The sequence below is a fragment of the Malus sylvestris genome, chromosome 2 (assembly GCF_916048215.2).
Source record: "Malus sylvestris chromosome 2, drMalSylv7.2, whole genome shotgun sequence".
Lineage (NCBI taxonomy): Eukaryota > Viridiplantae > Streptophyta > Magnoliopsida > Rosales > Rosaceae > Malus > Malus sylvestris.
This window is the reverse complement of record NC_062261.1, coordinates 3,778,696-3,806,664: the sequence shown is the minus strand read 5'-3', so window position 1 is coordinate 3,806,664 and position 27,969 is coordinate 3,778,696. Positions and strand designations below refer to the sequence as shown.

Below are 27,969 nucleotides of genomic sequence, written 5' to 3'. Positions count from 1 at the left end.
GAATCCAAACTCTTAACAAGCACATCTAACTTTCAAGGTACACACAAGACGATATTGCATCCAACGGAGAGAATCAAAATCTTGACATTATGAATGTGAAGGTATACATCCATGAAGAGATTGTTCAGTGTGACCGGAACAGAGTTCGGTATGCCACATGTCATTATACAATTAGAAGGACTCTTAAAAAAAAAAAACTTCCATCATCTAAGCTATATTTTTTGCTTCTAACTATTGCGGATACGAAGGAGGCTGGTACGCTGGTGGAGCAGCACTTGCGTACCCGTAGTTGGTCTGGCCACCATAAGCACCACTACTTCGGAAACCGGTAGCACCCATGCTGTCCCCAGAGAGGGAGTAGTGTTGCGACGGCAGAGCAGCGGGGCTTTGAGCAGGGGGAGCTCCGTATGTGGATCCATATGATGCTACCGTTGGACCATCGTGGCTCGGGTAATTATAAGGACCAGAGTATCTTGTTGCAGGGCTATGCTGTGGAAGAGGATTTGGGTTCCTGCGGGTGAAGGAGGGGTATGCATTGGAAAACTTGGCGGCTTTGGCAGGGCGGGAAGAAGGCTGTCCAACCCCTCGGCCACCACTCCCGCCACTGACGCTGCCACCGTAGGCTCGCTTATTATTATGAGGCTTCTGGAAGATGCTGATCTCTTTTTCCGTTCTGTCCTGGCTTTCTCCAGATGAGCGGCCCGCTTTCTTAAGTTCTCAAGAGAAAACTCTGATTCAAGCTTGTGGTCTTCTACACATTTGATGATTGCTTTGATGGAATTCAACTCAAATGTGCTCGACTCCTCCTGTAAGATGGACTTCACTTAATAAATCTCCCAAAAGTGTGCAGAAACTCTTCTGATTACAGAGTGAAAAGACAAAAGGAAAGTTACACATACAGTAGCAGCCACACTATTATTGCCATTCTTCAATATGGTCGCAGCATTCTTTCTGGAGTTCTTGAGATACGACTTGAGCAGAGAAACAGGAGGAAATCTCTCAGTCAAATCAGACTCAGAAGCAAAATATACAGCCTCTATCTCCTTGCCATTCTTCACTAACTCATCAATGACATCTGTACAAATCAGAAATTCATCAAGTATACACAACGGGCAATGCTTACAAAATGAAAATCTAGGTAATCGAGTAATGATGCTGAACCAAATAAGAGGGAAGAAGAACAAAGAAAGATCTTCTAAAAGAAAGATTTTACGCTACTTTTGTGCCATGCAGTACCGACATTCTATGTGGCCTCTTAGCAAATGATGATACAATCACATTATATGAACTTTAATTAGTTTTCATGACACAGTTTCAATTTCTTTGCTTTGTTTGGAAATTTGTGCATTTATCTTCCGAGCACTTAATCGATTTAGCTTGCAGTTTAACTATTGAGGATTCTTAATGTATTTTGGTTTTACCTGAATTCCATTTATGTGATTGTCACCCTTAGTCGGTGGTATTATCTTTACAATGGATTTAAATTCGGGATTTAGAGAATCTAATAACTAAATTGAATTATATGTTCCATGCTTTTCGTTTTCATTTATGGTTAAAAAGTTGGAGCTTTGGATTGGGATTTTTCTTTATTCAACTATAATTTTGTGCTTAGGAGACTATCTGAAACTGCTTAAATTTGTTTGCGTAGGAACTTTTTTTTTCCTTTCGCTGTAACCTGTTTTGTTAAAGGTGATGATAAAGATTTATCAATATTGTTTGTTCGGAGTTATGTGGGAATTGGAAGGGAGAAAATTGTGATCGTTTATGCAGCATTTGATAAAATTGAGAAATAAAATTGGGGAAATAATGTTAATAGTCTGTAGATGCTTAGGAGACTGTCTAGGGCTGCTTAAATTTTATAAATTATGTTGCATAGAGTCGACATGGCATACCCATCCATGATCAGATTGCCACTCTTAGTTGGTGGTATTATCTTTACAACGCATTTAAATTGAGGATTTAGAAATCTAATAATAAAACTGAAATATATGTTCTATGCCTTTTGATTTCATTTTGGGTTTTGGAACCTTAGATTGGGATTTACCTTTAGGGAAATTTTATTTGGACCCGTATAACCTCTTTTTACATCCAACTTACTTTCTACACCCATATTACTTTTAACTAATCTATAAATATCTCTTTAAACCCAAATTTACGACCTAAACTACTCTCACAAACTCAATTCAATAAGTAAATTTATCTTTACATCCATTTAGAAAATACATATCCAAAATCGAGAACTGTATAATACTTGAAATGAAGCATTAAGAACTGTACCAACTATGAAGAAAATCCCAGCAATTAAAATGGTCAGCCTTCGCCCAAGCCTTCGCCCAAGCCTTTTGGTAGTGCATGTTGCAAAGAAGGACGATACCAAAGCAGCAAGGTACAGCAAAGAGGTGAACAATTGAACAATTGCAGGCCTTGATTGTTAAATCATGGACTGATGCCAAGCAAATTAAAATTTTATGGTATAGTCTCCATCTCCATGTTCTTTGTTTCTTTTTATGCTTTAAAATACAAAAAAATAATAATATTGTAAGTGTTGGTTGTCATGATCACATTCTAATGAGAAAAATGGAGTATTGACTTAAGAATTTAATTCAATTGGAGTTTTGGTTTTTAATTTAAAAATTCGTGAGTCATGGTTCCGAACTTGTAATAGTGTAGATCGATGATCTTTTTGGATAACTCAGTTAGAACTTAGAACTTTTTTCTCTTGTAGCTCTTCGTTTTAGCCAGAATGAACATAAGATAAAGATTGCGTGGTGGTAGGGTTTGATTATTGTGTGTGGGTTTATTAATAAATTTTAGTTTCATTGTTAATTTCATCTTGTACTTGATAGTAATTATGCAATAGGGTAAAAATGACTATTCACATTTAAAGTTTAAGTTGGGTGTAGAGTGAGATTATATGAGTTCAAATAAAATTTCTCTTACCTTTATTAACCTATAATTTTGTGCTCAGCACACAATCTTGGGAGTCCTAACATGATTGTTCTTCTATTTCATAGATTTGAAATGTGTTTAATATCTCATTTAATTGGTGTACCTTTGCTCATTTAACTCAAATTCAATACGATTTGGTTCTCCAATTTCTCTGAATTGCAAACGGATTTACTTTCTTTGGAAATTTCAGGAACTTTGGTTGTGGGAGGAAGAAGCCGGTTCCTTGCTATTTTTAGGTATACAATTAGAAATCAGAGGGTTTAAGGCATTGCACTTGCTTTGGATGTGACTGCCAAAGAAATTCAAGCCTCTATAAGATAATTATCAATAATTGGATTATTTAATGCGATCAAACGTGGTAATGAAATGTTAAATTTGATGGTTACAAGTTTCTAATTAGATTGCTAATGCTGCAATTCATGATGATCAATATGTTCTGACTTAAACAATTACTGCAAATGTATCGTTGCTTTGTGATGAATGAGTTATCTTTTGCATATAAGACTTTTTGTTTCTGGATACCAAGTCTAAAATAGAGATTTCAGAGCAAAACGTTGATCGAGTATAAGTGAGTTGTGATTTTGTAGTTTTTATATGTTTCCAGATAAAAGTTAGGATATGCAGAGATTAGAAAATGAAAAAGGGCAAAGGAAAACGATGTTGAGTCATGAAAGATGGTTCAAATCTCTGTTGGAGGTACATTGGATTTATGTTTCTGATGTGTTAAGTACATTGTTAGGACTATAGATTTGGATTGAACTCAATGTTCTCAGTGTGCATATTTAAATAGATGTGTGTATAAATCTATACATAAAAGGGAAGATGGATGGATAGGTGTATTCTTATTCTTACTGTGTAAAAGAAGAAGAGAAAACGAAAACCACACCAAACAACTGGCATTTAAAGTCTTTTTCCTTTTCTCTTTTGACATATTTCTCTCTTTGTTAGATAGCTAGGGGACTGCACTGTGAGGGCCATGTATGTTTTATTATGGTCGTATCTATAGTTTTGGGAACTGAAGAAAAGAAGGGGAACAAACCATTTGCATGGTAGAGGCCAACTTGATTCTTTCTCAAATTTGTAGTGCACAAAAATGGTTTAGTATATATGTGAAGGGGATGAGAGAAGGCAAATATGCAAATGTTGTATCAGAGATGATTCATTTACAGAGTTCGGTGCTTACATTTGTAGTTTTAAGATCATTGTGGATGTTTCATAACATTGAAGGATCCCCTATTCCAGTGTGGATGTTTCATTGTACAATGTGTTTATATGCCAGCTCACTTGAATGTATATAAAAACAAAAATGCTTATCTTATCGACCTTATTCACTCATGTATCCCTTTGTTTGTTCATAATTGTGTTAAATTTATTCAACTTAAATGTGTTTTATTCATCCGATTAAGCATGAAACAGCTGGTTCTCGCAGCAGCGCGCGGGCATAATTTCTAGTATCATCTAAAGAGGGACTACGTACAAAGCCATTCCTTTCTCTCAAATACCATAGGGGACTCAATGTCACTTCTATTAAAAAGGATGCTATATTGAACTGTCTGTAGACATAAGGCTACCAACCTAATACAGGAGCATAAAAATGCATTAATGCTCGCCTAATATAAGAGCAGCAAAAACCTTTTCAGCAAAACCAAAAACCACCAAAAGGACCGCTGAATCAAACGAGGATACAATAGCGATACTGAACTTTAAATTAACATGAAAGCTAGCTTTGGGCCACTAAATATAGCTTAAAGTGCAAGACAGTCTAATAACCTATTAAGGGACGTAACATTAACCTCAAGCATGTAATCCAAAATGATGGAAATTCAAATCAAATGATGTTCTTGCACTCTAGGTATCTATCTTAATGTGCCAACCTAGGTGCTTTCTAATGCTCTCCAATCCACAAAACTGATTTGAAAGTATAACTTGCATCTCAAACAATCACCAAATTATATCAAAGTTCAGAGAAATGAAATTTTGAGACAAAATAAAGAAACTTGGTCAAACATTTGGATAGTAAGAGAGAGGGAAAGCGTTAAATCAGAAAGATTCTCTTTCATGTAAAGCTTATGATGGCTACACAGCAAGAGAGTTATGAAAATTAGCACTTACTGACACAGCAGGTAACATGAAACATGAAAATGGTGTGAACGCATCCGTGCCTACTGTTAACACTGTTGCACATATAAACTACATACACAATCATTTGTGAAGGAAGCTTGCATTCTTATCGTTAATGCACGATAAGGCCATTCGTCAACCAAATTAAACACAATTAACTACACGTTCTAAATACAATGAACTGCACGTTATAAACATCTACGGAAACCAAAATAAAGGAAGCAAATTTGATTAGTAAAATGAGATTGTCAATTTCTTAGGCAATGCATAATACTTCTAAAAGTAAAATCCGAATGACAAAATTAGAGTTCAAAACTTCTAAGATTTCATAAAAATTTTGAGGGACGCCGCTGTTCTTAAAGCCGGTGCGTTTTTAGCAAGTTTGTGGACAAAACTCGCCATCTGGGGGCGGCAAGAGGAGGAGAAATTGATGAATCACAGGTTGCTCCGTCGCAGAGCGACGCACGGTTTGGAGGATTTGAAAAGATTGATTTGCTATGGCGTTTTTGGCTATGCCGAAAAGGGTTTCGTTTCGAAGAGGAGAATGGTGACGGCAGGGAACAAGAAAGAGCTGATGGTGAATTGAATTCAGGGGATATTGCAAAACATTTCTCACCATTCAATTCATAAAACACAGGCTGAAACAGGTGATATTGCAAAACATTTATCACCATTCAATTCAGGGGATATTGTGCCGAAGCAATTTATAAAGCACAGGCTGAAACAAGTGAAATCAAAGGGCATTACTTAAACGCTACTGCAGGTACATGCGAAGAGATGATCAAAAGAGCTGTATTTGCCAGAGAATTGGGGGTTCCAATCGTAATGCATGATTACTTAACAGGGGGATTCACTGCAAATACTAGCTTGGCTCATTATTGCCGAGATAATGGTCTACTTCTTCACATCCACCGTGCAATGCATGCAGTTATCGATAGACAGAAGAATCATGGTATGCACTTTCGTGTACTAGCTAAAGCGTTACGTATGTCTGGTGGAGATCATATACACGTTGGTACCGTAATAGGTAAACTTAAGGGGGAAAGAGAGATTACTTTAGGCTTTGTTGATTTACTACGTGATGATTTTGTTCAAAAAGATCGAAGCCGCGATATTTATTTCACTCAAGATTGGGTCTCTTTGCCAGGTGTTTTGCCTGTGGCTTCAGGGGGTATTCACGTTTGGCATATGCCTGCTCTGACCGAGATCTTTGGAGATGATTCTGTACTACAATTTGGTGGTGAAACTTTAGGACACCCTTGGGGAAATGCACCTGGTGCCGTAGCTAATCGAGTAGCTCTAGAAGCATGTGTACAAGCTCGTAATGAGGGACGTGATCTTGCTCGTGAGGGTAATGAAATTATTCGTGGTAAATGGAGTCCTGAACTAGCTGTTGCTTGCGAAATATGGAAGGAGATCAAATTCAAATTCGAAGCAATGGATACTTTGTAATCCAGTGATTACTTACTGTTAGTTCTCTTAATTGAATTGAAATTAAACTCGGCCCAATCTTTTACTAAAAGGATTGAGCCGAATACAATAAAAAGATCCTATTGTATAGATATATAGATTTTTGAGAGATACATACTTATATAGATATACAAGATCTTAAATACAAAAATATAAGACGAAACAACTTAAACGCTTTTTTTTATTGTTGTGTTGGATCCACAATTAATCCTATGGATCCCTAGGATTGGTGCATTCTTATACTATTTTTTTATATATATTATTATCTCCGGATCCTGCGTTTTTGGATCATGATCGAGCCAAGTATCACAACTTCTTCTACCCATCCTGTATATTGTCCTTTTCATTTTGTGTTGAAATATAAACTTATTATATTAGTAGGCGAGATTTTACGAAAAAGGTTCTTTATATTCCTTTATATTCCTTTATATTCATAGCATAGGAGAAACTACTATTTTTTTTTTCAATATCCCCTCGTTATTAGTTACTAACCCTAGTGATTGGATTTATATGCTTATTCTAATCGGAATATTCAAATGATTTTCATGGAATGACTATTCATCTATTGTATTTTCATGTAAATGAGGGGCAAGAAAGTTCTATGGAAAAATGGCGATTTGATTCGATGTTGTTTAACGGGGAGTTAGAATACAGGTGTAGGCTCAGTAAATCAATGGACAGTCTTGGTCCTTTTGAAAATACCAGTGTAAGTGAAGATCCAATTTTAAATGATATGGATAAAGACATTTTTAATTTTAGCGACAAGTCTAATTACAGTAATGTTGATCATTTAGTCGGCGACAGATACATTCGGAATTTCATATCTGATGACATTTTTTCGTTAGGGATAGTAATAGGAATAGTTATTTCATATATTTTGATATTGAAAATAAAAATTTTGAGATTGACAGCAACCGTTCTTTTCTAAGTGAACTAAAAAGTTCTTTTTATAGTTATCAGACTTCTAGTTATATGAATAATGCACCCCAAAGTGACGATACTCGCCACAATCGTTACATGTATGATACTAATTCTCATTATAGTTGGAATAATCACATTAATAGTTGTATTGACAGTTATCTTGGTTCTCAAATTTGTATTGATAGTTATAATTTAAGCAGCAGTAACAATTACAGTGACATCTACATTTATAGTTACATTTGTGGCGAAAGCGTAAATAGTAATAAAAGCGAGAGTTCCAGTATAAAAACTAGCACATATGATAGTGATTTTAGTATAAGTTCTAAATGGTATTTCCGTAGCAATTGGTGTTATGGATTTTCAGTTTATGGGTCGTAGTATGGGATTTGTAGTGGGCGAAAAAATCACATGTTTGGCCGAGTATGCTACCAATCAATTTTTACCTCTTATTCTAGTTTGTGCTTCCGGAGGAGCACACATGCAAGAAGGAAGCTTGAGCTTGATGCAAATGGCTAAAATATCTTCCGCTTTATATGATTATCAATTAAATAAAAAGTTATTTTATGTAGCAATCCTTACATCCCCTACCACAGGTGGGGTGACGGCTAGTTTTGGTATGTTGGGAGATATCATTATTGCCGAACCCAATGCTTATATTGCATTTGCAGGTAAAAGAGTAATTGAACAAACATTGAATAAGACAGTACCTGAGGATTCACAAGTGGCTGAATATTTATTCCATAAGGGCTTATTCGATCCAATCGTACCACGTAATCCTTTAAAGGGCGTTCTGAGTGAGTTATTTCGGCTACATGCTTTCCTTCCTTTGAATGAAAATTAGATTAGAGCCTTAGGGTGCGTTTGTTGCGCCGGACTGTCTCGGACTGGACTAGCTGCCGGGACTAAGCTGGACTGGCTTAGACTGGACTAACCTGGACTAACTTAGTGAAGCGTTTGGTGCAGTCTCGGACTAAGAAGCAGGATAAGAAAAACAGTACTGTTCACCAGATTTGTGTTTGCTTATACTAGGACTACAAATTTTTGTCATTGTGTAATAGAGTAATGCTACAAATCTCATGATATGGGTTAATTGGAGCATATTTTTTCCATGTATATTATGAATCTTAAAAAAAATTGACAATTGTTTTGTTTCTATTACCTGCTAATAGAATTGGGTTTAATTTGCAAATGTAGCTTGAAGAGTTAAGACTGAAAATGCTCCTAACAATTTCTTTCCATGTCCTTCTTGCTCATTAAGCATAATTCTATGCTCATTCACATTATGCACAACCAGTGGCGGAGCCAGGAATCTTACCACAAGGGGTCGTAGTGTAAAAGTCCAGAAAAAAAATTTAGGATGGAAATGTTAAAGTTAATGTTTTACTTAAACTGATTATGTGTAAAAGGGCTGACTGTTGCCTTTATCAGTCGACCCATTCTATTTATCAGTCGACCCATTCTATTTATCAGTCGACCCAATTACTTCAGTCGGCTTATGTATTGAACTAGGGCTGACTGTTGCCTTTATCAGTCGACCCATTCTATTGATCAGTCGACCCAATTACTTCAGTCGGCTTATGTATTGAACTAATTCTGTGTAAAATGGCTGACTGTTGCCTTTATCAGTCGACCCATTCTATTTATCAGTCGACCCATTCTATTTATCGACCCATTCTATTTATCAGTCGACCCATTTTATTTATCAGTCGACCTAGAGTAAATTCAATCGATCTAAAGTAACTCCTAAATACATGCAGAATCATTTTGTTACTCAATGCATAATCAGTTTGTTACTTCATACAGAATCAGTTTGTTACTCAATGCAGAATCAATTTGTTACTTCATGCAGAATCAGTTTGTTACTCAATGCAAAATCAGTTTGTTACTATTATATACTATATCAAATTTTATTAAAAAAAAGTATATAAAATATTTGATTTGGGACAAGGGCATTTTAGTAATCATACTGGTTTATATTCCGATTCTGCTGAATTAGTAAACAGCTTTATGGAATTGTATTCCGATTCCAGACAGTTTTAGTAAACAATTTCAACAAGAATCTGATTCTGATTCCACCTCATTTCAATTCCTCCTCAATCAAATTCCTCCTCAATCCGATTCCTCTCAATTTGATTACGGATTAGTAAACGCGCCATAATAGTGGCCAATACATGCAACTTCAACAAATACAAATACATAAGATCTCCATAATTTAGAAAATCCTAGTTAACATTAGTTAACATTAGCCAAAATAGATCTCTATAATTTACAAAATGGCTAGTTAACATAAGCCAAAATACTAGTGCAAAGCTAAGTTATAAGTCATAACATAAGATTGTATGATTAATAAAATACATCCATGTTAACGTTAATGCAGTAGCCTTAGCCTTAGCCTTCCGTTTATGCTCCTCTTCTCTGCAACCAACAACCACAAAAAAATGCAATTCAGCATCAACCCCACACAATACAAAACATTCACATTGTAATATCATGGTTATAAACCAAGTACAAAGCACAGACACTCACAGACACTGCATACACACACACACTGCATACACACACACACTGCACACACACACACACTGCATACACACTGCACACATACTGCACACACACTCACACTCACTGCACACACTCACACTCACACTGCATACACACACTCACTGCACACACACACACACTGCACACACTCACACTCACTGCACACACACACACACTGCATACACACACACACTGCACACACACACACTGCACACATACTGCATACACACACACTGCACACACACTCACACTCACACTTACACACACACTGCACACACACACTTACACTCACACAAACACGGGGACAGAGTGCAACACACTCTTACCCTCACACACACACTCTGTTTTTATACTCACACACACACACACACTGCATACACTGCATACACACATTGCATACATACTGCATACACACACACTCACACTCACACTTACACACACACTGCACACACACACTTACACTCACACACACACGGGGACAGAGTGCAACACACTCTTACCCTCACACACACACTTTGTTTTTATACTCTCACACACACACACACACTGCATACACTGCATACACACACTGCATACATACTGCATACACACACACTGCACACACACTCACACTCACACTTACACACACACTGCACACACACACTTACACTCACACACACACGGGGACAGAGTGCAACACACTCTTACCCTCACACACACACTATGTTTTTATACTCACACACACACACACACTGCATACACTGCATACACACACTGAGAACTCACAGTACACACTTACACACTGCACACACACTGCATACATACTGCATACATACTGCATACACACACAATGCACACACACACACTCACTCACACACGGAGAACTCACAGTACACACTCACACACTGCACACACACTGCATACATACTGCATACACACACTGCACACACACACACACACTCACTCACACACTCACACACTCACTCACACACTCACAGTACACACTCACACACTCACACACACACAGAGAACTTACACACTGCACACTCACACACTGCACACTCACACACTCACACACGGAGAACTCACAGTACACACTCACACACTGCACACACACTGCATACATACTGCATACATACTGCATACACACACACTGCACACACACACACTCACTCACACACTCACACTCACACTCACAGTACACACTCACACACTCACACACACACGGAGAACTTACACACTGCACACTCACACACTGCACACTCACACACTCACACACGGAGAACTCACAGTACACACTCACACACTGCACACACACTGCATACATACTGCATACATACTGCATACACACACACTGCACACACACACACTCACTCACACACTCACACTCACACTCACAGTACACACTCACACACTCACACACACACGGAGAACTTACATACACAAACACACACACAATACACACACACACAACCCCCCCCCCCACGTTAATGAGTACACAAACACACACACACACCCTCACACTCACACTCACAGTACACACTCACACACACACGGAGAACTTACATACACAAACACACACTCACACACACACACACTCACTCACACACTCACAGAGACACACACACACAAACACACAGAGACACACACACAGAAACACACACGCACAGAGTACTCCCATTGTTGAAACCCTAATTTTTAAAAATCGAAAACAACATGTGGGTAGGACTTCCAAGTTTTACAACATTGACATCCGAAATTCCCAAGTTCCATCTCATCTTATGAAACGTCCAAATCCTAATTTCAATTTCACCTAAATATCAAAACCCTAATTTATTCAAGTGCAGATCTCTATGATTCAAAAATTATCAAACCCAAAACAATCAAATCACATAAAACTCAGTAAAATTACCATCTGCAACACAAATACATGCAATTAATAGAAGAATCGAAGTTTACCGTACAACTCAGATGAGGCGAGCAGATGCAGAGACAGGAAGACGCTCAGATGAGGGTGAGGAGGACGAAGATGAGAGAGCACGGCAACGAAGATGAGAGGGAACGTAGAGATGAGGACGAAGGGACGAAGGGAAGGCAGAAACTCTCTCGGTTTGCTTTGGCTTACGAATCCGCTGGGTTTTGGGGTTGCTCGCGAAGACCACCTAAGGAGGTCGTTAGTCCAAGCGAGTCCGGGTTAAGCTCATTAAAGCTAATCCGGTTGGACACCAAACACAGGACTATAGTCTAGTCCAGTCCAAGCCTTGCTAATCCTGTCAAACAAACGTGCCCTTAGAGTCTTAATTTAATATTTAATAAGAGTATTAATTTAATAAAACTTAATAAATTTTTTTATGTGTGGTGATCAAGTAGTTATTTAATTTATAGGAATCAAAGTCAAAATCCGAAGAATCGATTTTGACTTTGGTAACATAAGATTGAATTGTAGAAAGAACCATCCGAATCATTTTTTTATCAATATTCCTGATTACTAATACTAACTAGGAAATCTCTATTAAACAAAAGAGTGAATTCTTTCAAAATAAAAGAGTGAATTCTTTCAAAATAAAAAAGTGAATTCTTTCGCTTTCTTCCGTGGAATTAGTTAACAAGGTCTTGCATCTTTCTATATCTCCCGAAAAAAATCCCCCACTAAGAATCCTTTTTGTTGGATCGTATTATAATGAATTCTTTGGGAGTTTTTAGGAAATACTTTAAAATTTTATTAAATTATGAAATTTATAAGACAAGAAAAGATAATGACTACTAATACGAATAATAAAAGGGTGGATTATCGTATATATATATATATTTCATGTAGAAACATGTAGAAAGATGAATAGGTATATTTATTGTATTTTATTAATTAATATATATTTCTTAAATTAATATATATTTCTTAAAACTTATACTTATAGACTCCCTATCCCTATTAAGTATATATATACTCACTTAGGTATACTTAGTATAATATAACAATTATATATGAATTATAAGATATCTTTATAAGGATAAGGTTCAAATATAAAACAATAAATATAACAATAAATAACAGGCATTAAGTTCAGGGGATATTGCAAAACATTTCTCACCTTTCAATTCACCATCAGCTCTTTCTTGTTCCCTGCGGTCGCCATTCTCCTCTTCGAAACGAAACCCTTTTCGGCATAGCCAAAAACGCCATAGCAAATCAATCTTTTCAAATCCTCCAAACCGTGCGTTGCTCTGCGACGGAGCAACCTGTGATTCATCAATTTCTCCTCCTCTTGCCTCCCCAGATGGCGAGTTTTGTCCACAAACTTGCTAAAAACGCACCGGCGTTAAGAACAGCGGCGTCCCTCAAATCCTATCTCTTCCCCAAACCCACAGCCTCCCTTATTTCTCACCATAGCCATCTGGGCGCTCCCAAACCCGAATTCTCAGAAGACCCGGTTGCCCAATTAGGTCCCGCAAGCTTCCACAATGCTGAATCTCCCAATCCCTTCCTTATTTTCCCCAATTTCCCATTTGGGTTTTGCTTAAATCCGATTTCCCCAGCTGGGTTCGATCGGTTGGGTGTTTTAGAGGCGGTCGAGGTGGAGTCCGATGATGTGAGGACGATTTGGGCTGACAGTGTGAAGAAGAAGAGGAAGAAGAAGATGAACAAGCATAAGTTAAAGAAGCTCAGGAAGAGTCTTTGCCGCAAGTCCAGAGCTTGATGTGGTAGTGAGAGGTTTAGAGTTAAATTTTATGAAATCTCAGAAGTTTTGAACACTAATTTTGTCATTCGGATTTTACCTTTAGAAGTATTATGCATTGCCTGAGAAATTGAATGGAATCATCAGCTCGTTTTAATTAAATTGTAGAATGTGAGTATTGTTGAATTTAGAATAAGATTCATTACACTCTTGATTAACAATCTCATTTTACTAATCAAATTTGCTTCCTTTATTTTGGTTTTCGTAGATGTTTATAACGTGCAGTTCATTGTATTTAGAACGTGTTTAATTTGGTTGACGAATGGCCTTATCTTGCATTAACGATAAGAATGCAGGCTTCCTTCACAAGTGATTGTGTGTATGGTTTATGTGTGTAACAGTGTTAACCGTAGGCACGGATGCGGTCGCACCATTTTCATGTTTCATGTTACCTGCTGTGTCAATAAGTGCTAATTTTCATAACTCTCTTACTTGCTGTGTAGCCATCATAAGCTTCACATGAAAGAGAATCTTTCTGATATAGCGCTTTCCCTTTCTCTTACCATCCAAATGTTTGACCAAGTTTCTTTATTTTGTCTCAGTTTTTCATTTCTCTGAACTTTGATATAATTTGGTGATTGTTTGAGATGCAAGTTATACTTTTAAATCAGTTTTGTGGATATGAGAGTATTAGAAAGTACCTAGGTTGGTACATTAAGATAGATACCTAGAGTGCAAGAACATCATTTGATTTGAATTTCCATCATTTTGGATTACATGCTTGAGGTTAATGTTACTTCCCTTAATAGGTTATTAGACTGTCTTGCACTTATAAGCTATATTTAGTGGCCCAAAGCTAGCTTTCATGTTAATTTGAAGTTTGGTTTCCCTATTGTATCCTTGTTTGATTCAGTGGACCTTTTGGTGGTTTTGGTTTTTCTGAAAAGGTTTTTGCTGCACTTATGTTAGGCGAGCATTAATGCATTTTTTTATGCTCCTATATTAGGTTGGTAGCCTTATGTCTACAAACAGTTCAATAGAACATCACATTTAATAGAAGTGACTTTGAGTCCCGTATGGTATATGAGAGAAAGGAATGGTTTTGTACATTGTCCCTCTTTAGATGATATAACCTCATGAGTATGGGGTAAAAAGCAAGATTGTTTGTGCTCTGTGCTGCTCTGATACAGGCTAGCTAAATGCTTGACTTTATGGCACGGTTGTGCTTTGGAATTGTTCCATGGTTCAATACAGCAAAATATTATAGACACATTTGATTTGTTTTTTAGGTCTCTATGTATTGATAGTGTATCTTTCTTGAGTTTCAAGTTGTATTCTAGGCCATCACATCTCATCTGCCAGCACAACAAGATAACATCATAACACCCTGTTATTCTATTTGGCAGTTAGATTGGTTGGATGGTGCTCCCAGAAGACAAACTGTCAACTAGATGGGTAAATGTCCTTGCCATTTTCTTAAAATAGTTACTGTTTAGTATAGTAGCTAGTGATAGGTGTTGTGCAATGAGATAACTAAAGAAATGAAGATTTCAAAATTCGAAATTGTGATCCCTTGATCAAGTAGTTGAATGGGAATCCCTTTGATTCTAAGTGAAGCTGAATGTGTACTGCCTATGTAACCGGTGACTGAAATATAATTTGCTTGTTATATTGAGTTGTTCTCTCTAGCTTTATTGCCTGGTTGCAGATAGATGTCTACTTAGTTCATTGTTCATGTTTTTTAGAACTTCCCTAACTTTTTTGATGTTCTTGTTTGTGGTGTGTTTCTGATCATGTTCCTTATTGGCAATCCATCCTTCCCTCCTGGTTATATCTATTTGTTGTTGGTTTTAGTAGCAGCTATCCTTATTTCCTGCGGTCCTAGGTAATTCTCGGTTTGGGTATTCAATTACTCATGTTATCTTGCTTATCTTATTTGACTCAGTTTAGTTGCGTTTGAAATTGAAGCGAATTTCGTTGATATTTATGTTCGTAGTTCTTTAAAAGTACATGTTTTGGAGAACAGATGTGTTACAATTAGAACTATAAGAATACGTAGTTTCTTAATTTAGGCCTTAGGATTGGATTGGATTGGAATGTAGAAGTTGATGTTTTCAGGGTATGTTGATGAAGAAATGAAAAAATTGTGGCCAGTTGGAGATAGAAGATGAATTACTCAAAACGAAATCCATTCCAATCCTCCCGAATATGTTATGATTCGAAGTAAAAAGTTTCCTTCATGCCTAATACCCTTCTAATCCCCTCGAGTCGAAATATTCTCATCTACTTTCAATATCTTTGAATTTTGAGGGTTCTATGTTCCAAATCAATCCTAAACACCAATCGAGATCTTAGGATACTATTCACTTTTATAAAATTCAAGACTTGGTTCATTAGATTTTGGTTCTGAAAAAGGGTATTTTGAATATTTGATACATGGAGAAATATAGATAATGTTAGTCTACATATAGGCCTGCAAGAAGCCCATATCCATTTGCTGGCCCAATATGTAATGGGGTAGTTTGGTGGATTAACTAGTTTACCTTTTGCTTGCATAATTTTTGCTTTTGTTGATGTTCAAAAGACCTAAACATACCCAATTTGGGAAGGGGAAAAGAAAGAAACAATGGATAAGACTAGATGCAGAAGAAGAAAAACCCTGAAAGCGTAAAGGATCAATTGGAAACCAAGAAAGCGTAAAGGATCAATTGGTAGAATAGCATATGTACATCCTGCATCAGGTGAATTATATTATTTAAGAATGCTTTTAAACTTGAAAAAATGTGCATTAGATTTTAATGATATTAAAACTGTTAATGGTGTTGTGCATTCTTCATACCATGGTGCATGTAAATATTTAGGATTATTAGGCGATGATAAAGAATGGTTAGAAGCTTTATCAACTGTTGTAAATGTTGCATCATCTCCTCAATTAAGACAACTATTTATTACAATTGTTTTATTTTGTGATGTTGCAAATCCTCAAATTCTTTTTTTATGCTCATTGGAAAAACATGTATGATGATATTTTATACAAACTGCAAAAAAAAATTGGAATTCCTAATATGGCTATACCAGAAGAAGAACTAAAAAATTCTGTCTTATTTGAATTAGAATTACTTTTTAACAATGCTTCCACATTTTGGACAAATATAATTTACCAATGCCTAATGAAAATAAAATGATAGAAATTAAAAACAAACTTTTAAGAGAAGAGTTAAATTATGATTGTGAAGAATTGTCCAAAAAAGCATGCAATTTTAAAATCACAGCTTAACGAAGGTCAAAAATATGTATATGATACTGTGATAGATAATGTGGATAGAAAAAAACACGGTCTTTTTTTTTTTGTATATGATCATGGAGGAATTGGATAAACTTTTTTGTGGGATACAATTATATGTAAACTTAGATCTGAAGGAAAAATTGTTTTAGCTGTAGCTTCATCAGGAATAGCATCCTTATTATTACCAGGTGGTAGAACAGCTCATTCAAGATTTAAAATTCCATTAATTATTATTGATTCTTCAATTTGTCCAATAAAGAAAAAAACACATCTAGCTACATTAATTGAAAAAACTAATTTAATCATATGGGATGAGGCTCCTATGAATCATAAATATTGTTTTGAAGCATTAGATAAATCACTTTCCGACATTTTATCACATTTGCAAAATTCAGATAAGAAACTTCCATTTGGTGGTAAACCTCTTTTACTAGATGGTGATTTTCGACAAATACTACATGTTTTACCTGGAGGAACCAAAGAGGATATAATAAATGCTTCCCTAAATAGTTCTTATTTGTGGTCCCATTTAAAAAAAAAATCATTTAAAAGAAAACATGAGATTGTCAAGAAATGATTTAAACATTGAAGAAAAAAAGAAAATCAGTGATTTTGCAAATTGGATTTTACAAATAGGTGATGGAAAAATTAACGATGCAAATCATTCAAATGACAGTGATACATCATTTATTCAAATACCTGAAGATTTAATAGTTCATCCTTTATAAACCCAATTTCTTCAATTTTTGAAGCAACTTATCCTAATTTTAAAAATTTGTTTCACAATTTTGTTTACTTAAGAGAACGAGCTATTGTTACACCTCGGAATACAACAGTAATAGAAATAAACAATTATATAACCAATTTGTTACCTGGAGAACAACATACATTTTTAAGCTACGATTCTTTGTGTTCCTCAAGTGGAAATGTTGAGAATCTTGACATAATGTATCCTACATAATTTTTAAATACGCTTGATTTCAATGGTTTACCTACACATAATTTAATTTTAAAAATAGGAATGCCAATTATGTTGTTGCAAAATTTAAATCAATCTTATGGTTTATGTAATGGAACTAGATTAATTGTCACACAGTTATTTCCTAGAATTATTGAAGCTAAGATACTTACTAGAAATAATGTTGGTCACAAAGTATTCATACCAAGAATCACTCTTACAGCAACTGAAAACAAGTGGTCTTTCATTTTTAAAAGACGTCAATTTCCAGTTAGGCCATGTTATGCAATGACCATTTTTATAGCAACTGAAAACAAGTGGTCTTTCATTTTTAAAAGACGTCAATTTCCAGTTAGGCCATGTTATGCAATGACCATTAATAAAAGTCAAGGACAATCTTTAAAACAAGTTGGACTATATCTTCCTAAACCTGTTTTCACTCATGATCAATTATATGTTGCATTGTCTAGAGTCACATAAAGAGAAGGTTTAAAAAATTTGATCACAAATGTAGAAAATGATGTGAACAACCATACTCTAAATATAGTTTTCAAAGATGTGCTACAAAATTTACAACAAAATTCTTAATTTTATTAATGGATACATAACGTTTTACATAGTTTTAGATCTTTTGTGTAGAATTTTTTATGTGTATTTCATATCAAAACAATTACAAGATGAAACATTATATAGGAAAAGAAAGATAACATAAGCCTAACTTGCCTAACTTGCCTAACTTGTCTAATTTCCTAACTTGCCTAACTTGCCTAATTTACACAAAGAAGGTTGACTAGCCTAATTCACTAGTCATCCAACATGTTTATTTCATGCATGCATTTTAACAAAAGATATGACTTTCATGCATTCCAACACTCCCCCTCAAGCTGGATCGAGGGGATTCCTTGAGCCAAGCTTGGACAGAATGCGCATGAACTGAACCGTAGGAAGAGGTTTAGTAAAAATAATGCTTTGCTTCTTGCTGCGCCATGTTACCAAATTCCCACTTGAAATGGCTTCGTGCCGCAAACAAACAGTAATGGCTTCGTGCCGCAAACAAACAAACTTGAAATGGCTTTGTGCTGCAAACAAACAGTAATGGCTTCGTGCAGTAAACAAACAAACTTGAAATGGCTTCGTGCTGCAAACAAAGAATAATGGCTTCGTGCCACAAACTTGAACAACGTTAGGTAGAGCTAAAGCATCCATCGAGCTCTCAGCTTCATAATGTTCTCCAGCCATCTTGGCTTAGAGTAAATGAGTAAATGTTCTCCAGCCATCTTGGCTTAGAATAAATGTTCTCTAGCCATCTTTAGAGTAAATGAGTAAATGTTCTCCGGCCATCTTGGCTTAGAGTAAATGTTCTCTAGCCATCTTGGCTTAGAGTAAAAGTTCTCCAGCCATCTTGGCTTAGAGTAAATGTTCTCCAGCCATCTTGGCTTAGAGTAAATGTTCTCTAGCCATCTTGGCTTAGAGTAAAAGTTCTCCAGCCATCTTGGCTTAGAGTAAAAGAAACTTAGCGGAAACGATCAACAGAGCCAGGAATTTCGAGTTCCTGCTCTGATACCATGTAGAATTTTTGATGTGTTTTTCATATCAAAACAATTACAAGATGAAACATTATATAGGAAAAGAAAGATAACATAAGCCTAACTTGCCTAACTTGCCTAACTTGTCTAATTTCCTAACTTGCCTAACTTGCCTAATTTACACAAAGAAGGTTGACTAGCCTAATTCACTAGTCATCCAACATGTTTATTTCATGCATGCATTTTAACAAAAGATATGACTTTCATGCATTCCAACATTTTGTTTATATCATTAGATTTATCATTCAAATACGTAATTTAATTCTCTTTTCTGTTTCAACAGACGTTGGTCTCCATTTTATATGGCTTTTGTCTGCAGCTTTCAAAATCCTTCTACTTTACCAAGGTTTATGACCTATCCTATCATCAATTTTTGTGGCTGTCATATCCATTTTCACCCTTAGTTTTAAATTTTGGCTTTAATCTCATTAGCTTCATTCTAATTGAATAAATTTGTCTTAACGTACAGTTTTCTATTGGAAAAAGAATTGATCTTTGAATAAGAGCTGTAGTCTTCGTTACTATGGCTAGACTAGCAGGTAAAAACTCAATATTTTCCTATCTGTGAAAGTTGATTCTTGTTTATTCAAGTTAGATTAATTCCTTTTTATTTTCAAGCGTTCAATGTTTTAAACTATTTCACTTTTTAAATTATCAAATGATGTTTCATCATACTAACTCCCCTTACAAAACCATTATGAATCCGGTCTACATGTTTGTTGCCGCACAAGGTTTTGATTTTCCATGTTTTTTTGGATGACTTTCGTTAGTATCTCATGTGCTTTGGTTTTTTATTTCAGAATTTTTTTGCCCAATTTGGATTCGCTTCGAACTTGGCTAAGACCCATCTAATCCGGCACTTCCAGGTGAGTTTTGCATGTTTGATGCGTTTGTTTTTCAAATTGTTTCCTAACATTTTACATTTAAATTCAATGTTTACTAACATTGCTCTTCAGGGGAATCGCTTGTTACCAATGTAGATAAGAATTATCTTCCTTTTGTTTGGTCTAAACACATGACCACCCATCAGTTTAGTTGGACATCCAAGAGTATCAATCTTGATATCCCCACTAAAGATATACCCTCTCCACATACCTTGCCAATAAAGAAATTGTTAAATCTATATATAAATCACTTTCATTACTTATTGGTTAGATTTAACAATTCCCCTACCTCTAAGATGTTTTTTGGCTTGGTTAAAACATGTAGGGAGAGTATATCTTTGGTGGGAGCATCTCTATTTATACTTTTAGATGTCCATAAACTCCTCAGTGAACAATCAACTTCATTGGTCATGTATTTATACCAAATAAAATAAGAAAATCTTTATCTACAAATTGGTAACAGTTGATTCCTCTGAAGAGAAAAGATGGAAGTAATGATTATTTGTCCAAATCATGGAAGTTGAAACAACTCAGCAAATTATATCTCTATATTACATAGAGATACCAAACCAAATGTATCTGATCCATCTTTCTACAACATTCTTTTTTCGTTTTTGCAAAAACAATGTTATAGAACTAACTACCAATTGACAATATTAGATTACATTTGACCAAAGAAACAATAATATACTATCATTGTCAATGATATCCATTGTGAGTATCTTCAGGAGGAAATGAGAAGAGAACAAAACACGTACATTCTTCTTCTTTTTTCTTTCTATATGTTTTTGGCTGGAGCATGTAAGAGACAGATGAATGGAGCAGATTGAGCTGAATGATCTCGCTCAAACAACAATCATAATTGTAAGCTCAAGAGTAACTGTTTTTGTGTTACTTGCATCTCTTAGTAATTAGCAGTCCTGTCCTTTAACATTTGATGAAATCATTTCTAAACACCTTTCAACTTACTTTTTTAATTTATCATTCTACCAATTTTATCTTATTTCTTTTAACATCTCTCACTTTTTTTATCATTCAAATATGTATTACTGAAGCTTTGTTATACAGCTAGCCCCTTGCTTCTCTTGCCTACTATCATTTTCTACTATTGGAATACAACTTTATACATGTTTTATAAACTTTTAAAACCCGCAGCATCGCGCGGGTTCTATTACTAGTTTGATCTATATCATGCCATATTTGATCAAAGTGAGGTAATTATGCGTCAGTTGAGTAGCTAACAAGACAATTTTTTTACATGATTAAGTCTAGCAATTAGATACTTAAACATGATAGTCTTGAGACCTTGCCACATGACTTTATATGAATATGTGGTATATTTCTCAAATCCAATACTCACTACCTCCCTCCCTCTTCCCCTCTCTGGAATTCTGGTTCTCGGAACTTATGGCTATCATCAATTTGTGATTCATAACATCTGACTACCGATCCACTCATGGCGGAAAGAGGAGCACCAAACTTGTTATCCTTTATGTACTGGCAGGCATCCGCGCGGGAACTCATTATACATCAACCTTAAGACCATTACTTGTAATTACTATTTCAAATGGACAATTAAATGACCATTTCAACTTATATTAATAAAAAGAATGCACATGCCAATATGATTCTTTAAATTGACATAACTCTTCAATTTGATTCCTAAAATTTGAAATCGATAAAAATGATCTATAAGTTTGTCCACTATCGATCATTTTGGCATTTCCATGAAAAATCTGTATTAAATAAGGATAAATTGACAAAAATACATACAAACTTAAGGACTACTTCCACAAATTTCAAATATCAGAAACCAAAATGAAAAATTATACCAATCTCGAACCATTTTGAATAAAAAGCGTATATATAATAAAAATGATTATTCGTTTTTCCATTTCCACATGAGGAGATCTTCGCAGATACTCAACGCAAATAGAATAATAGTAGTTTTGTAAAAGAATAATAATAATACATGCAAAACATGCATTATTTGAGAGATTTTTCAAATGTTTTAAATGCTTAGGGCGTGCAGGCGTGGTCAATAGTAATAGTGCCTAACCCAATTCAACCCAAATCATGTATAACTGGACTTGGCTGTTGCTGAATCCTTCGGCAGCGAAGTATAGTCCAATCATATAATTCTCAAACATGGATTGGAAATGCTCTAATAATTTTTAGAAAACATGGAATCCCAACAAACAAAAAAAACTAAAAGAGACCAATAATGCATATAAAGTTTGGAAAGATAAATAATGAGCAATTTATCAAGGGAATTGTTATTAGCACTCTAAAAATCTCATTCTACACTCCTCATAAATATATTTTTCTTTCTAATTATAGAAAGTTAGGAGTGTAAAATGAGATTTTTTGAGTGTCAATAACAATTTCTTTTATTAATTAGTTGGAATTTCTTTTTAAATGTCATATGAACTTATATTCATTTTTTAATTTGTCATATGAATTAAAATTTTAAGCGATTTATTATACCAACTTTTCGAAATCATTAAGTTGTTACCTCACTCTAAGTTCGTTAAGTTTTCCATCTAAATAAGTTATATGAAACACACATTTTGAGATTTATTTCAGATATTTTAACAACTCACTCCCCTTTTAATAAGTTGTCTTTAACAAAACTAATTCTTGAGTTTTCTAAAAAAATACAAAAATGGGGTTAATGTGGTATACGGGGATCTAAGGGTTTGTTGTTTGGAAAAGAGGAAAGACCCGCACTCTCTTTTTTGTGTTTCGAAAATGGTAAAGTGGATAATATTCTTTATGTTGAAATGTTCGAATTAATCTGAACACAAGTCGTGCAAAGCACATGATTTATTTTGTATGAAAACTTAAAGGAAGTTAGGGTGAGATGATAAATTAATGATTTCGAAAAATTAGTATGACAAATCACTAAAAAATTTAGTTAATTTAACAATTCAAAAAAATTATATGAAATTTAAAAAAAAAAATCTCTTAATTATATGACGAATCCCTTTTACCTAATCCTTCTCATCAAAAAATCCGGATCCTTGAAATTTGATCCAACGGTTAAAAATTCAGACTCATTTTAAAGTTATAATAATTTCAGCCGTTGAATTAAATTTCAAGGGTCCAGATTGTTTGATGTGGAGGATTCAGCTAAAGAGGATCTCTTTCCATAATCAAATGTAATTGCAATGACAATATATATATATATATAATTTATATCATGTAACGGTATTCTAATTTCACACAGTAAATTCTTTTTCGAGAGTACGATTTAGAGTGCATGCTATACACTGCCGGGCAAGCGAGGCCAAGGGCCATTTTCAAAGGCAGCGCGTGCAGCCTCGACAGCCAAATCAACATGTTCCTTATCTCCTTCTGCAACTCTAGCTTTCACCTCCCCTGTTCTTGGATCCATCGTCTCAAATGGTTTCCCTATTAAAAAACAAAACATGCATTTAACAATTTATGTATGTGAAAGCTAGATGGCAAGCCTTGATACAAAAGAGAAGTTGCTATTTTGTGACCGAAATGTAACGGTTTTGAGTCGAGGAAAACAATCTTTTTGCAAAACAAGAGTAAGACTGTGTACTATAGATGTTTTCCCCGACCCTCACAAAGCGGGGAGCTTTGTCGGCTTGGGTAAAATGTTTTTCTATTTTTTGAAACCAGCATTAGTATAATGCTAATGAATATTAAATTTTGAATAATTTGTTAGATTATTCATAGTGTGAAAACATAATAAACACGTTACCTTGAAATCATACCTATTCTCATAGCCTAAATTAATTTCACTTAACGGTTAAATGACGTAATTTTTTAACAGTACATGCATTTATTTAATATATTTATCATTTAACGATCAAATATGATATTCTCTGTGTTTGGTTCAAAATCTGACCGACATATACTAAAAGTTGATATGAATATAAATGCAGACTTCCAATATGATATTTCAACCAAATCATTTGACATGATGAATCCAAACTCTTAACAAGCACATCCAACTTTCAAGGTACACACAAGACGATATTGCATCCAACGGAGAGAATCAAAATCTTGACATTATGAATGTGAAGGTATACATCCATGAAGAGATTCTTCAGTGTGACCGGAACAGAGTTCGGTACGCCACATGTTATTATCCAATTGGAGGGACTCTTAAAAAAAAGGTTTCCATCATCTAAGCTATATGTTTTGCTTCTAACTATTGCGGATACGAAGGAGGCTGGTATGCTGGTGGAGCAGCACTTGCGTAATCATATGGCCCGTAGTTGGTCTGGCCACCATAAGCACCACTACTTCGGAAACCGGCAGCACCCATGCTGTCCCCAGAGTAGTGTTGCGACGGAAGAGCAGCGGGGCTTTGAGCAGGGGGAGCTCCGTATGTTGATCCATATGATGCTACTGTTGGACCATCGTACACACTTTGGCTCGGGTAATTATAAGGACCAGAGTATCTTGTTGCGGGGCTATGCTGTGGAAGAGGATTTGAGTTCCTGCGGGTGGAGGGGTACGCATTGGAAAACTTGGCGGCTTTGGCAGGGCGGGAAGAAGACTGTCCAACCCCTCGGCCACCACCCCCGCCACTGCCGCTGCCACCACCTCGACTGCCACCGTAGGCTCGCTTATTATTATGAGGCCTGCTGGAAGATGCTGATCTCTTCTTCCTTTCTGTCCTGGCCTTCTCCAGATGAGTGGCCCGCTTTCTTAAGTTCTCAAGAGAAAACTCTGATTCAAGCTTGTGGTCTTCTACACATTTGATGATTGCTTTGATGGAATTCAACTCAAATGTGCTCGACTCCTCCTGTAAGATGGACTTCGATTAACAAATCTCCCGAAAGTGTGCAGAAACTCTTCTGATTACACAGTGAAAAACAAAACTCTGTTGGGGAAACTAAAGACAAAAGGAAAGTTACACATACAGCAGCAGCCACACAATTATTGCCATTCTTCAAAATGGTCGCAGCATTCTTTCTGGAGTTCTTGAGATATGACTTGAGCAGAGAAACAGGAGGAAATCTCTCAGTCAAATCAGACTCAGAAGCAAAATATACAGCCTCTATCTCCTTGCCATTCTTCACTAACTCATCAATGACATCTGTACAAATCAGAAATTCATCAAGTATACACAACGGGCAATGCTTACAAAATGAAAATCTAGGCAATCGAGTAATGATGCTGAACCAAATAAGAGGGAAGAAGAACAACGAAATATCTTCTCAAAAGAAACAAATCAGTGGAACAAACACTTAACCAAGTCATACTTAAGTTTCGTTTCATAAATTGGGCAGATGTTCCTAAGCATTAACGTTTTCATGCCTCAATTGTAAACTCATTCTTATTCTATGTACAAGTGGGAGGTACAAACTACAAACAAGCTTTCTTGGTCTCTCACATAAGATTAAGTTTACTATCTGTTATTATCAGTTTTGATGAGGGCAAGGCAAAACTAAGGTACATACCGTACATAATTCTAGCATTTACTATTTAAGCTAAGTATGGAGGTTATCAAATTATCATTGGGAAGCTTAGCTCCTAAAACATATCAATGTCTCTCTGAGTGGAAATTTCTGAAAAGCTGTAAACTCTTCATCATCAAATTTTAGTATGTCAGCTATCCTACATCTCAAATTGTAAGCAAAATAACATACAAGAGGTAAAGCTTTTCACTTTTACACACGCTAAATGATACCCTGATATTACACTCTGAGTGCCCGCAGATTATCAAAATCAACTCAAAACATTAGACATAGAAGTGCTGCTTTCCTAAATCATAAATTCTAAGATTTCATTGGTAACAAAGCAACAGTGAGACTGAAATCTGTCCTACTGGCTTAATAAGTGTCTACATTAACTTAATCTTGGGTTTGCTAGGCTCAGAAAGATTTTTTAAACCGAATCAAATGCAAGCTAAGCTTGAACCGCTAATGGGATCGATACAAGAATCAAACTTGCAGCAACAATCTAGGTTCAAGTTCGATAGGTTATGCCTCGACATGCAAGAAGAAAGACCATTCGAAATAAAAGTTTCTCAACAAGTGGTAGCATAAGTTTTTTGCAAACAAACTGTTGCAACAAAATTGGAATTAATTAAACAAAAACATACCTCCCATTTTCTCTCCGAATTCTAGAGCCCTTGCTAGCTTTGCCATATCCCTCCTCGCTGCGTGCTCCATTACCAACTTCCTAAAGAACTCCTCACCGAACTTCTCTTTCAATCGAAACCCAACGAGCATTTGCACAAACATCACCGCCTCCGCAGCCCCCAATGTCCCGCCACCACCGTTTGAATCTCCATCCATCTGCGCCTTCCACGTATCTGCAATCCCCGCCGCTCTCTCCACCATGCTCCTAGAAAACTCCGGCCCTTTCGCGGCAGCATTGGGCTTACCCTCCGGAAACAGAGCCTGAACTAACAGCCCGCATGCCCACCGCTTATCGGTAACCCCGAATTTCTTAGCTTTAGAATCCAAAAAATCTTCCAATGCATCAAGCACCAATCTTGGCGGATCCACCGCCTCCGCAATCGCCTGTACAATCTCTGCCCTGAGCGATATTGATTCCTTCCTCTTCGAAACGATGAACTTCACCAAACCCTGGGAGTCCATTTTCCTGCAAAACGATTTCAGGGTCTCCGGCAAATCCAAATCCCCGGAAACATTCTTCTCCACCTCGGCCAAGGCCGCGGCTTTCTGCTCCTCGATTCGAGCGGCGGCGGAGGACTCGCGCTCCGGGATGGAGGCCTCGCGGTGGTCGAGGGATTGTAAGGTTTCGCGGGAACGGGATTCCAGGGATTGGATTTTGGATTCGAGGGAATGGGAATTCTCGGAAATGGATTTCTGGAGGGAATCAAAGTGGTCGGAGAGGGTTGTGAAAAGCTTGGTAGAGGTGGAGAGAATCGCCCTCTGCGCCTCCAGGTCCTCGAAGAACTTCTGGACTCGGTCCGTCGTGACCACCACTTCGGTCCCCATTGGCGGATATGGTGATGAAACGACGCTGTTCTGAAGTCACTGAATTGGGGATTTTTCGGAAACGAAAACCCTAAACCCTATTTTCTGAAGACGAAGAAGAAGCACAAGATCGATCTCTGCGAGGCGAATCTGAATTTTCTTTCATTCCTTTCGGTTTTCATGTTACATGAAAGTTTGAAACGGTACCGTTTAGTTGCAGAACCCTCCTTCCTTTTTTTTTTTTTTTTTCTTTTTTGGTCCAATACCAATATTTGAGTTGGCAATGACTAACATAAAAAGCAAATTCACTTTATATACACTTAGCCAATTCATAACACTAATTATAGTTTGTCATCTTAATTATGAGTACATGTAATACAAGTGACGTGATGCGCTTTTTCACGTGTTATAATTTGAGTGAAATAATAACACTACGTGACTGTGTTCCGAATACACTAAAAATTACTCGCTACATATGAACTTATGAAGTGAGTGTAAACGGATTTTCCCATGTTAAACTTTAGAAAGACACCCTTCTTATCCCATGAGCTGATGAACATTACTATATATATGCATAGACACACAAACAAACACAGACACATACACACACATAGCAACAAAGGATTAAACAATTTCATTTCTACCCCTAAACCATCGATTCATTCTTC

At 36.2% G+C, this 27,969-nt stretch overlaps 3 protein-coding genes, 1 long non-coding RNA gene and 1 other non-coding gene across 9 annotated transcripts in view; 3 read left to right on the top strand and 2 right to left on the bottom strand.

Annotated features, from left to right (window-relative positions):
- The window catches only part of LOC126594665 (aldehyde dehydrogenase family 2 member C4-like), a 30,512-nt gene extending 6,783 nt beyond the window's left edge, over positions 1-23,729 (bottom strand). Inside the window, exon 1 of the mRNA XM_050260993.1 lies at positions 23,641-23,729. The gene's annotated coding sequence lies outside the window, so the exon portion shown is untranslated. The remainder of the gene's footprint in view (positions 1-23,640) is intronic.
- Positions 55-27,508, bottom strand: LOC126594639 (FRIGIDA-like protein 4a). 2 transcript variants are annotated; one of them, XM_050260990.1, is made up of 3 exons: positions 26,458-27,508; positions 25,274-25,449; positions 55-806 (listed from the first exon to the last, which is right to left on the bottom strand). In XM_050260990.1, the coding sequence occupies exons 1-3, from the start codon at positions 27,320-27,322 to the stop codon at positions 426-428; spliced, it is 1,422 nt and encodes a 473-aa protein (XP_050116947.1). In that variant the 5' UTR covers positions 27,323-27,508; the 3' UTR covers positions 55-425. The 2 variants fall into 2 exon arrangements, with proteins under 2 accessions (XP_050116947.1, XP_050116946.1); XM_050260989.1 differs by lacking the exon at positions 55-806 and adding an exon at positions 24,272-25,155 and having other exon boundaries at positions 26,458-27,497.
- LOC126594782 (uncharacterized) lies at positions 13,032-15,330 on the top strand. Of its 2 annotated transcripts, none has more exons than XM_050261047.1 (2): positions 13,032-13,680; positions 15,062-15,330. In XM_050261047.1, the coding sequence occupies exon 1, from the start codon at positions 13,257-13,259 to the stop codon at positions 13,674-13,676; it is 420 nt and encodes a 139-aa protein (XP_050117004.1). In that variant the 5' UTR covers positions 13,032-13,256; the 3' UTR covers positions 13,677-13,680; positions 15,062-15,330. The 2 variants fall into 2 exon arrangements, with proteins under 2 accessions (XP_050117004.1, XP_050117000.1); XM_050261043.1 differs by having other exon boundaries at positions 13,032-13,690.
- LOC126594815 (uncharacterized) lies at positions 19,730-21,346 on the top strand. 3 transcript variants are annotated; one of them, XR_007613445.1, is made up of 4 exons: positions 19,730-19,831; positions 19,955-20,024; positions 20,286-20,351; positions 21,098-21,346. It is a non-coding gene; the product is annotated as an uncharacterized LOC126594815 (long non-coding RNA). The 3 variants fall into 3 exon arrangements; XR_007613443.1 differs by having other exon boundaries at positions 21,030-21,346; XR_007613436.1 differs by having other exon boundaries at positions 20,286-21,346.
- LOC126614136 (small nucleolar RNA Z103) lies at positions 20,855-20,957 on the top strand. Its single transcript, XR_007620294.1, has one exon. It is a non-coding gene; the product is annotated as a small nucleolar RNA Z103 (small nucleolar RNA).
- Positions 27,509-27,969: the final 461 nt, after the last annotated feature.